The 11,172-nt window shown below is 41.2% G+C and overlaps 2 protein-coding genes across 2 annotated transcripts; one reads left to right on the plus strand and one right to left on the minus strand.

Moving 5' to 3' along the window:
- Positions 1-475: 475 nt before the first annotated feature.
- LOC109481137 (acetyl-CoA acetyltransferase, cytosolic-like) lies at positions 476-5,286 on the minus strand. The gene is made up of 9 exons (XM_019783631.1): positions 5,233-5,286; positions 4,639-4,773; positions 4,019-4,200; positions 3,512-3,629; positions 2,901-3,044; positions 2,376-2,498; positions 2,067-2,221; positions 1,739-1,849; positions 476-1,467 (listed from the first exon to the last, which is right to left on the minus strand). Exons 1-9 carry the CDS (start codon positions 5,273-5,275, stop codon positions 1,297-1,299), a joined length of 1,182 nt encoding a protein of 393 aa, XP_019639190.1. The 5' UTR covers positions 5,276-5,286; the 3' UTR covers positions 476-1,296.
- A 1,486-nt stretch (positions 5,287-6,772) lies between these two features.
- LOC109481155 lies at positions 6,773-9,517 on the plus strand. Its single transcript, XM_019783657.1, has 5 exons — positions 6,773-7,188; positions 7,536-7,753; positions 8,074-8,531; positions 8,975-9,063; positions 9,235-9,517. The coding sequence occupies exons 2-5, from the start codon at positions 7,554-7,556 to the stop codon at positions 9,376-9,378; spliced, it is 891 nt and encodes a 296-aa protein (XP_019639216.1). The 5' UTR covers positions 6,773-7,188; positions 7,536-7,553; the 3' UTR covers positions 9,379-9,517.
- Positions 9,518-11,172: the final 1,655 nt, after the last annotated feature.

Consider the following 11,172-nt stretch of genomic DNA (forward strand, 5'->3'; position numbering starts at 1 on the left):
ACAACAGGTGTCTGGGTGCACCTTATAAGGGACCATAATTCAATTTGTTGGCTCGAGATTAGAAATAAAAGTGGAACTGAAAAATCAACATCAAAATAGTCTGAGGGGAACATCTGCATCTTGGTACACACTGTTTTAGGGAGAGGAAATTAATTTCCAAGCAGATCTTTCGGTGGGGGTAAGACAGTATCAAATTGGCCAGCATGTATCCTTTTGCTTCTGAGATCTGTTTGGAGATTAGAGAAAATATCAGATTCAAGTTTGCCTCCCCACCCTCTATTTTTATTTTAAAATTTTTCAAGTTTTACAGATTGTTCTTCGATATGCATGTATGACTTAAAAAGCCCTTGTTATGTATACACGTCTACTCTTTTTCTTTGGTGTGAGAGTGTGCAAAGACGCATTTGGCATTGTTTATATTAATACTAATAACACTAGTATTTAATTTTGGTGCAAAAATAAAGAGGGAATACAATAAGGAAAACTGAATTTATTGATATTAATCATAAACCAACAATTGCAAATGACAGTATATGCTGAATTATTAATCTTCTATCATCACTTTATAATATTCCCTCAATTGATTATTACTATGGACAATTACTATTCATTAAAACCCTTTCTGTCATACATAGCATATGTTAATTTTATTAAATCTACTGAAAGTCTACTATATAAGTCTTAGCGTAATATACATGGTATATGACTTACATAGCTGCCTTTATGATGCCCCAAGCCAAACAATTTTAAAAAACAAATATCAATCTGTATCGATCCTAACCAATTAACAACAATGTCTGATAAATTATTCATCCGAAGCCTAGCCACCATGTATGGTAACAGTTGTCAGTTCTGGCTTGGAATTTTCCATTGCTGATTAAGTTAGCATTGACAGTTATTGACCCAACACTACAGAATTAAGTTCTGGCTGCAATATTTTCATTGATGTTACACTGAGCAGAAAAACAGCTTGCCCAATGAGTCTGCAAGCTCTAAAGCTATACTACTGTTATCTTCTAGATCACTGCATGATTTTTAGAGATTGGCTGACATTTGCTGGTCACCAATCTCCAATGTGATAGGAGAAACAAGAACTGTCGCCAGAATTTTTTCAAAATCCCCAGAGTCGATGGTATCTTCTACCAGAAAATCTACTGTGTGATTCTTTAAAATCAACATCATGTAATAATCTTAATTAAAAAGATATGTGGCAAATCATAGATAGTTTGTACAACTCTTCTTGGTCCTCTTTTTTTTATCAGTATATCCAAGGACCTACCCTAGCTTCCTTGGTATCTAAGGCCTCTCCACACACATGGCTACCCCCATGCCCCCTCCCACACACAGAGCTGCCACGCCCCTGCGGCCCCCTGTCCTCTGTAAGGCGTATAGCAGCGTGACCAGGATCCTGGAGCCAGATGCACCAATGGGATGGCCAATGGCTATGGCTCCTCCATTCACATTCACCTGTGGATAAAATACATGTATGGTTTCAGACTGTGTTCAAGGCACCCTTTCTACAAGTGGACAATCGATGAGGGACCAACATTTACACAAATTACAATTACATAACACTCACACACCTAAGACAATGTTAATTCATTTTTGCTAAGACTTAATTTCACAATTTTTGTGGCGTTTAACATTAGCAGCTGAAGAAAAGTCCATAGTACATTAGACATGCAACCATGCACAAAAACTGAAAGAAATAAATGAGAATGTCAAGATTCAGAATTACCTTGCTTGCATCCAAGCCAAAATCTTTGACAACAGCTAAAGACTGAGCAGCAAAGGCTTCGTTGAGTTCAAACAAGTCCACTTCATCTTTGGTCCAGTTGGCTTTCTCCAACTACAAACCAAAAGGACATAATGATTTCAACACCATATCCAGTTGCTTGAGTAAGTGTTTTTTTGGCATATCTCATTACCTGGATGTCTAACCTTCACTGACATAATAAAATCAACATCATAATCTATTGCTCTGTCGTGACAGTTCAGATTTTTGGTAGATACATGTTTTACCAGAGTTTGAAATGTTATCATTAACAGATAATAACATAACTCACAGCTTTCCTGATGGCTGGTATGGGTCCTGTGCCCATGATAGAAGGGTCCACCCCAGCCTGTGCCCAGGACACTACCCTGGCCAGGGGAGTCTGTCCTCTCTTCTGGGCCTCTGATGCTGACATCAGTACTACCACAGCTGCTCCATCATTTATACCTACAGAAGATCAATTGTATAATTACTATCTAACAATATTTAAGCCTTCATTATGGTGAAAAAAAAATAGCATGATGCACAAGTACAAAACATCATGAGCCAAAGCTAAAAACAAACTTCATCTCCATAACTTGATAAGATTAAGAGAGCAAACCTGAGGCATTGCCAGCAGTGACAGTTCCTGTCCCATCCTTGACAAAGGCAGGTCTGAGTTTGGTCATGGCTTCCAACACACAGCCAGGCCTCGGGTACTCATCAACTTTTACCTCAACAGAACCTGATGGACAAGATTGAATGTATTATGTTTCAAGTAACCAATTTATTGACAAGATTTTAAACAAGAGATGACAGATTTTAAACAAAAGAGTAAACCATTTGTGCATGTCATATTTATACAATGCTGATTATGCATAAAATTGAAAGTCAGAATGTGTTGTCAGAAATCAAGAGCCAGAGTGTGTAGTTAGAATGTGTAGTCACAAATTTGAAGCTAATTGTTGAGACAAGAGAATCAGAATGTGCAATAACAAATTAGGAGCTATATGTTTAGACATAGGATCATCAGAATATGTCAGTAGTCACAAATAAGAAGCTATGTACAGAAGAACATGTGCAGTCGTTCAAAAGAATCAGAATCTGTAGTCTGACAGATTAACAGCTATGTTCAGCATGTGTGTACCTTTCCTAGACGTGACAGTGACGGGTGTGATCTCCTGGCTGAAGTGCCCGTCCTTCTGGGCCTGCTCCGTCCTCAGCTGGGACTCCAGCGCAAACTTGTCCTGTTCCTCACGGCTAACTCCCCACTGCTTAGCCACATTCTCAGCTGGAGAAAATGTACACAAAAAAGTCAAATCAATGAAAAAATGTTGCGTATTTCTGATTGTTTCTGAAAACTGCACATCAGCATGCCACTGGATAATGATATCTCTCCAGTGGAGAAACCCTTCCATTGACTGACTCATGTTTTGTCTTTCTTTTATTTGCTGGTACAGTCTACCAAAAATAGACACGTCCTTCCATAGCTAAAGAGAGCTATTCTGTTGCATATACATGTAGAATATTGCCTGGACTGGTTAGTTTTGATTCCTAGATTAACACTCCAAGTGTTACTAGTACCCTAATCTATGTACTGAATGTCAGGCTAGGTTTGTGTAGGAGCAACCCTAATGATATTATTAGCCTTAACATTTTAAGGGTTAAGATGGTGGACTACTATACATGTCCAAATGTACTTGCTAGCATGTCATATAGAAATGATATATCTAATAACAGATGATAACCTCCTCCTACCTGTTATCCCCATGTGGTAGTTGTTAAAAGCATCCATCAATCCATCGTTTAACATGGTGTCTACAAGATGGACATCTCCAAACTTCACTCCTGACCGCATGTGGACACAGTGTGGGGCCTGGGGAGGGGTGGGGGGTTGGGTGGCAAATCATCAATATCATTTTAAAATACTAATAAAATATGGAATATAACAGGTGAGACAGAAGTAAAACTGAACAACATTCAGGAACGTATTCGATATTATATGTAGCAAGTAAAAACAACATACATGTCATCACATGTATATGGTTTAGAAAAACATAAGTTAACATACTACAAAGTCATGATAACTGCTTTGCAGTTTCATAAAGGTGGTTGTTCCACTTTGTTATCTTAGTAGTGTCTGCATAGCAACAATCTTTGCTTGACATATATTTGTGATGGAGAATTTTTACAGCTGATAAAACTTAAAAGCTTCTAATTTTCAGTCAAAAAAAGGCAATGAAAAGACCAACACTTGACCCTTACCTTGCTCATACTCTCCTGCCCCCCTGCGACCACCACACTAGCGTCCCCACTCCTGATGGCCTGTACTCCCACAGCTACAGCCTTCAGACCTGACCCACACAGCATGTTCACTCCCCAGGCTGGGACAGTGTGGGGCAGGGAGGCACCCATGCTAGCCTGGCGGGCTGGGTTCTGGCCCTGACCTGAAAAAAACAGATTTGTATATTCAGCACTCTATGTTCATTTTGTATGCTAAATGAACAATGTGATTAAAACTATAGAAGCCACAAGAGAACTCAAGGAGGGCCTGCATGGAGGGGGTGGGGGGGGTTGAGTCCTGACAATGCTCTACACAAAATTTTGAGAGCTGGCTACGTATTACCATGGAGTTAGAAAATTTAACTCCATGGTGTTATGCTGAATTCAGGAAGCTACGTATTATGTTGAATTAGAGCAGCCCGTCTACATTCTATGGCCGACTATGCTCTATGGAAAAGGGCATGCGGGCCCCCCTCCAGAGGCACACAGATACAGTCTGCTAAACTGCCAAAGAAGAAGGAGGTATGAACTCAATGCATAAATAGAGGGAAGTGCAACAATATTCAAAGTTTTGAGTGCAGTAAATTGAGGTGAAATCTTACCTGCACTGAGAGCTTGCCCCATGATGACCTCTGACACATCCTCTCCATTGACTTTGGCCCTGGTCAGAGCTTCCCTGATGACCACACTGCCAAGTTCATGGGCAGCCAAACTGGACAGGCTGCCATTGAAAGATCCTACAGGTACAGAAAAGTTAGTTTTCATTATTGAAAGCAACTTGCATAATTATGAAATATTCTGATTTTCACACAAAAATGATGTACACGATCTAGTTGAGTAGAAGAAAATAATATTTGATCATCTCCTATAGTTTCATTCCTTTTTTTTTAAAGTTCATTTGAAAGTTTTGTATGTATATCAACCTGTACTGATATTAGTGATACCATTGTGAATGGAGCGTGGAGGGAAATGATTGTTCTTGAATCGGATGATCTGACAGACCATCTTTTTCGACCAATCAGAGCCCGGAAACCTCAGCTAGCAGACGAACTTTAACAAACACTGTGTAAAAACTTGAAACTGTAAGTCTGGACACAAAAAATACAAGTCGAATCAGTTGTATATAGTCTAAAGCTACATTTGGTCAAGTTTTGATTAATAAAAAAGACAAGAAAGACAGAAAAAGACCGGTTTACCAACTGGAGTGCGCGCGGCCGACACGATCACAACCTCCGCCATCTTGAATTGAGGAAAATCCATTCAATATGGGGGTGTCTATTTGGGTAACCTAAGTGTAACAGTCTTAAAATATTCAATAGACTTAAGGTTTATAAGGGTTCATAAAGGTTTATAAAGAATAAAAACATACTTTGCTACTTTAATTACAATGTTTTGCGACAATCTTTGATCAACAGATCATATTTCTGAACATATCTCACCTCCCCACAGTGGTCCTGTCAGTAACCTTTGACCAACACTCAACGCGCGCCATATTTAATTGTTCTTGCAGTACCGCATGTAGTCGACAGGAGTTCCACCCAGCCAACCCTCTGGAAAACATTTTTGACCAACTTTCTATCGAAAAGTGAAAGTTTTTCAATCTCACCAAGTGTTTAGAACAATTCAGCACCCTTCCGTGCCGTGATCGGTGCTCAGTAAAAAAAAAAAGAATTAAATGGGAGTGCAAGTAGAGCCTGAACCCAGACTCTGTGATACATTGATGAATACATTCCAAGATGACGCCATTCCTCCTGCAAAAATATAAACCCAATAATTTTTCATCTATTAAAGGTTGATAGTAGTCGGCATGCTATAGTTGATTTGTCTGACATGGGCTTTACTTAGGGCCTGAGCTCATAATTATCAAACAACGGCTTCTCATGTAACCACTGGCCAACGAAAAATGTACCGGGTCGGTGACCTAAACTTAGACTAAAATCATTATCAGTGACTGATTCAGAGATGCAACATGCACAGATACAACAAGGGAAGACGACAGGGGAAAATAATGACAGTTATCAAAAAACATTGTTGTGAAAAGTGCGTCTTCTAGGGCAGAAATGCAATCTCCAAGCAGATGTGGAGCGTGGGTTGTATTACATTTTATTTCTGAGACATTAACGGGTCTCACTTTTCTTTCCAAAAACGCTGTGACAAAAAAATGTTGAGCCCATAGGCATAGTTGTCAATGTGTGTAACTGCTCAAGTTCGTCGGCGAATCGTCTAACGTAGGGTGAAACGTCCAGATATCTCATTCAGCACCAAGGACAGGGACAGGGAAACCTTTACCGGTGTGTCATTACACATGGTCGAACCACGACTGGACAGCGAGGCTAACTGTTGACGGCTCGTATACCAACTCTGTCGCTAGTGTAGGTTGTTATAAGGGAAACTGGACGAGAATACCTGTAAATTGTGTGCGTGTAAGTTTGTATTTCCACCCATAACGCTGACCAACAATGTGGCATATTGAAACCACGAGGGGTAACGGTTAACGTTAGTTAGAATTAGATTTCATTTTCTTGCTAGTTTTAAATCACCACACATATTACTGTGATAATTTCTATTACAGTACTCGCAATAAACTAATTTCATTTCATTGAACTTGTATAATGTGCAAATTTGTTTGTTTTATTGCCAAGTTAGTTTGTTTATTGGTTGCTCCCTGCCGTAACCTGAGCCCGCCGTTGCCCGGCAACCTGATTGTTCGAACAATCGTGACGTCACGTCTAGAATATCTTGACAACTCAGGAGACGTGCGGCTGTGTGCGCTTCAGGCTCCCCATAAAATTCACCGTTCTAGCTGTCAGACGGCGTTTTAACCGCCCAAAAGTTCCCCAAATATTGCTTACATCCTTCTCCAACAGTATCCACCATGGGACCGGGTTAGGTTGATCAGAATCGGAGGTTATTGGCGTCAAAAGGACGTCCTTTGACGTGAGAGAGACCTTGAGAGACGCCATATTGTATGGCACGAGAGTGCAGCAGTTGTTGACACCGGACAGTCGACAAAACAACCTACAACTAACAAGCTATGACAGCCTGAACTAAAGAAGATCGCACCAGTACAGAAGCCTTAGGAACACCACATCTATCCATCTACAGTAACATTACAAGTCCAACACAACTCAGCAGTTTCTGGTTAAATCACGGTAAGCAGTTTTAAAGTCTTTTGTGACCTACAAGTTGCGGCATGCCGGCACTTCGGAAAGTCGCAAATTTTTTTCTTTGACTCGCCCTTTTCGTTAGCGTGAGCTAAGGCGTTTGGGTGGAGAGGTGAATTAATGTTACTTTCTGCACAATAAAGTAGAGAGGTTAAGGGTAAACAAATGTGCTAGTGGTGTTGTAATAATCTTTGTACTCAAATAGTTTCACCTTGTCAAGCAAAAGACTGGACGTTCTGTTGGTAGTTTATCGTTCTAGAACACCAGGGAAAATAGTAGTGGCTATATTTTCAATGCTTTTTCAATATTACAATGAATGATATATGCTGTTCCAGATTCATATTTTGGCCACTATGGCGTACCAAAGACTACTCCAGCTCCGTGAGTCCTACCAGTCGCACCGCGCCCCTACCCCCCTCCCCTCCCGTCAGACAGTCGACCAGGCATTGCAGGACATCGAGCGTCAAACCCGCAGACTTCAGCAACAGGCAACTCACGATCAACAAGACGGACGCCAGAGAACTCAGAGACCCGCTATCAACAACAGGAACAGGTCTGCATTACTACTGTAACATTTATTTACTACATTTATTTACTACATTTATTTAATACATGGTGTGAAGACAGCAGTTTAATCTGATACTGGATACTACTACATGTATATCAGCTTTACATCTTATATTTGATATGTTGGATATTGCTACATGTACATTCAGCTTTACATTTTGAATAATTTAACTGGGTTCTTATAGCTACACAACCTTGTGATTATTAGCAAAGTATCATTCATTGGCAGTTATACTAGACATCTTTCCTGATATCTAGCCATTTCTCATGAGGTAATAGAGTATGCTTCTTGACTTGTGTCTTAAGATATGCCAGATCGTCCCCCACTGAGGATGAGCGTGACAGAGCCCTGGACGAGCATGCAGAGAGAGTCTACCAAAGGAAACTCCAGACTCAGATGTTTGGGGAAGACAGGAGCACCTCAAAGCTGTACGTCAGGCGAGGCAAGAAGGTCCGCGCACCGGAGAAGATCCGTGAAGTCGAGCGGGAGCGCCACTTTGCCGTGCCCTTGAACCACGATCATCAGCGGCTCCGAATGACGCGCACAACCGCCATGTTTGGCGACGACCTGTCCAAGAAGTCTTCCAAAAGCCGTCGAGCGCCCCCGCAGCCCAGTCTGGTCAGCGGACAGAACGGAGCGGAGAACACGCAGTACCGGATGTATCCCGATGAGGATGAAGAGGCTGTCTACGTCACTCTGGAAGAGGTCCGCCACAACGGACGGAAGCAAGCAGCCACCAGGGATGTCCCCCCTGAGAAGACTGGTGAGTCAGTGTGTGAAAACTTCAGGCCACAGCAATTTGATTTTTTGGTTCTCTGATTTGCCCCTGACTTCATTCTGAGGACCAAGAAATCAAATTGGCCGGGCCTAACATCTTGATTGTACTTTTTTGAATGGTGGCTGTGAAGGAAAAACAGTTAGACATTCCTGATTTCAATATGTGCACAATGTCCTTTTTCTGTCAGGTAGTTACATTCCATGTAATGTTCACCAGCATATGTGCATGATCTAACTAACTATTCTAAGTCTAAGGTAAGGAACTGTGTAGAAATGCTCAAATTTTCACTGGTTGATATCAAGATTTCATCAAGCAGTGAAGGCTTTATATTTATGCTTGAAGCACATATTTCTTCCAATGAACAACATGATTGCAATGTCTTGAAACTCATATGGTGCATCACTTTGCTACCACTTTGTATCCCATAGCCACCAAGCTGCCAGCTCTGGCACCACAGCGCCCCAGTCTGACCGTGAATGGAACTGCAGCAGCCATCAACACCTCTGGCCGCCCCTCAGTGAGTTCCAGCATATGCTGATAATCTTAATAAGTCTTTAAAACACTTTTGTCACTTTTGTTATGAAAATTTCTAATTAATGCAATAAGTTTTCTTTTTTTGTATAGTAATGTAACAAGATATAATATGCAAACACTAATCATTGATACTTTAATATATTGACACCCCCAGCGGAGGAACCCAAAGCCTGCTGAGACTGCGAAGTCCGACAACGCCATGGCAACAGAGAAGCAAGCAGTACGCCGCAGGACGAGAGGCAGCCGGCCCCAGAAGCGCCGCTGTGAGAGTCCGAGCGGCCCTGCGCAGAAACACTAAGTTCACTGGTCGCCCTGCCACCCCTCATAGTGCACATGGTGGTTCAAAAACACTGTACAACTCACAGTTCTCAAGTTAAGTTTTCATGGAAACCCCTAGAAACATCCCAATTACCCTTTGTTGGTCAAAACTTCCCCATTTCCCCAACCACCTTTGGTTTGTATAAAATTCATAACCAGTCTATTACTTTAAGGACATAACAAAAGTTTGAAACATTGTTCCAAACATCATTTCTCATGTTTGACCATTGAAGTGCAGAATTATTGAAAAAAAAAGTTTGAAAAAGTTTTAACCCTTGTTGAAGGTTGCTGTTAGAAACGGGGGGAAACCAGAAACCACACACCTGCAAATGAGGGATGAGTATCAGGGCCAAGTCTGACTAGAGGAATGTCCATTAAGCACACAAAAGTCATATGATGCCTGAAAATTTCATCTAAAGGCCATCAACGTATGTGCAATGGACATTTCAATAGTCATTTTATTAGTAAGATCAGGGGTGTGTTTGCTAGTACTGTTGTTGCACTTTTGTGTCATCTCGCAACAACTCTGCTATTATATTCATCAAATAGCATTCAAACACAGTCCCTACTAGAATAAGACCAGGACTTAAGGAATTCTATTAGTGCTTCCAACAACTTTTTAAGTGCTATATTTTAAGTCAGTAGTATACTGCTGATCCAAAGGGAGGCCACCAGGAGTGTGGCCCACACACAGTAAATAACCTTTACCTCTCCATTAGGGGCTGTACATGTCCTGAAAGAGGGGGTTTCCCTTTGGGGTGTGTGTGAATATCTAAACAGTAGCTAGCAGTCTACTGTATGTGAAGGTGGATGTTACACCCAGGACTGAGCAATAAGGGTGGAGTCCACTTGCGGTGATATTTAGACCACTGAGAGATGCTGCTCTGCACAGCAGTCTAGAGTGTGTCCTGTGGGATTTCAGTCCATACTAGGCTGCACTGCTGAAAGTGCTGAAAAATTACTGGAGGACAGGCCATTTGCCAGCCCAGTGAAACTTAGAGAGTGATGGAAAACTCAACTCTGTTGGTGAAAACCATTGGACTAATCAAATGATCCCCTGAGTTAATCTAGAAAGTACAAGCTACTACAATGGAGGGTCATTTGAGAATTTGTGAAAAAAAGGACTAGTGGTGACACCATTTGTGACAATGGAATAGTTCACCCATCAATAAGAGTCCACTTATGGTGATATTCAGACCACTGAGAGATGCTGCTCTGTCCTGCGGGATTTGAGTCCACACTAGGCCACGCCATGTGGAAGTGCTTCCCTTTTTTTAATACAGACGTGAGAATTTACGACTGGAGGACTGGCTGTATGCCAGCCCAGTGAAACTTAGAAAGATTGATGGAAACTGACTCTGTTGATGAAAACCATTGACTAATGATCCCTTGAGTTAAAAATTAGAAGCAACTACAGAGCGAGGGTCATTTGAGAATTTGTGAAAAAATGGACTAGTGGTCACTATTTGTGACAATAGGCTATGTTCATCATTTGTAACAATGGACTAGTTCACCATTTGTGACAATGTCCTTTTTGGATGAGCAGCAGAAAACTCCCAATACTGAGGTGAGATGAAACAATCCAGGCTGGATGTCAGCTGATTGAGGTTAGGAGAGATGGAAACCTCAGGTCACGGTGGAGTAAACCACATTAAAACAATACTCAATAGTGCAAACTCTGAGACTATTGAAAGAAGAAAGAGTGATAACAAATCTCAATGTTCAACTGATAGAATCCTCAGGATTTCTAGAGTAGACACTGTAAGTTGCTGCT

Source organism: Branchiostoma belcheri, unplaced genomic scaffold (genome assembly GCF_001625305.1).
Source record: "Branchiostoma belcheri isolate BF01 breed outbred unplaced genomic scaffold, Haploidv18h27 scaffold54, whole genome shotgun sequence".
Taxonomy (NCBI): domain Eukaryota; kingdom Metazoa; phylum Chordata; class Leptocardii; order Amphioxiformes; family Branchiostomatidae; genus Branchiostoma; species Branchiostoma belcheri.

What these genes read in the sequence shown, in the direction of transcription:
- LOC109481137 (XM_019783631.1), bottom strand. Translation starts at nt 5,275, where the DNA reads ATGGCGGAGGTTGTGATCGTGTCGGCCGCGCGCACTCCAGTTG. An exon ending in GGGGCAAGCTCTCAGTGCAG is followed by an intron (nt 4,201 to 4,638) that starts GTAAGATTTCAC and finishes TGTTTTTTTCAG; the next exon opens with GTCAGGGCCAGAACCCAGCC. An exon ending in TACCAGCCATCAGGAAAGCT is followed by an intron (nt 1,850 to 2,066) that starts GTGAGTTATGTT and finishes TTTGGTTTGTAG; the next exon opens with TTGGAGAAAGCCAACTGGAC.
- LOC109481155 (XM_019783657.1), top strand. Translation starts at nt 7,554, where the DNA reads ATGGCGTACCAAAGACTACTCCAGCTCCGTGAGTCCTACCAGTCGCAC. An exon ending in GCTATCAACAACAGGAACAG is followed by an intron (nt 7,754 to 8,073) that starts GTCTGCATTACT and finishes TTGTGTCTTAAG; the next exon opens with ATATGCCAGATCGTCCCCCA. An exon ending in ACACCTCTGGCCGCCCCTCA is followed by an intron (nt 9,064 to 9,234) that starts GTGAGTTCCAGC and finishes TGACACCCCCAG; the next exon opens with CGGAGGAACCCAAAGCCTGC.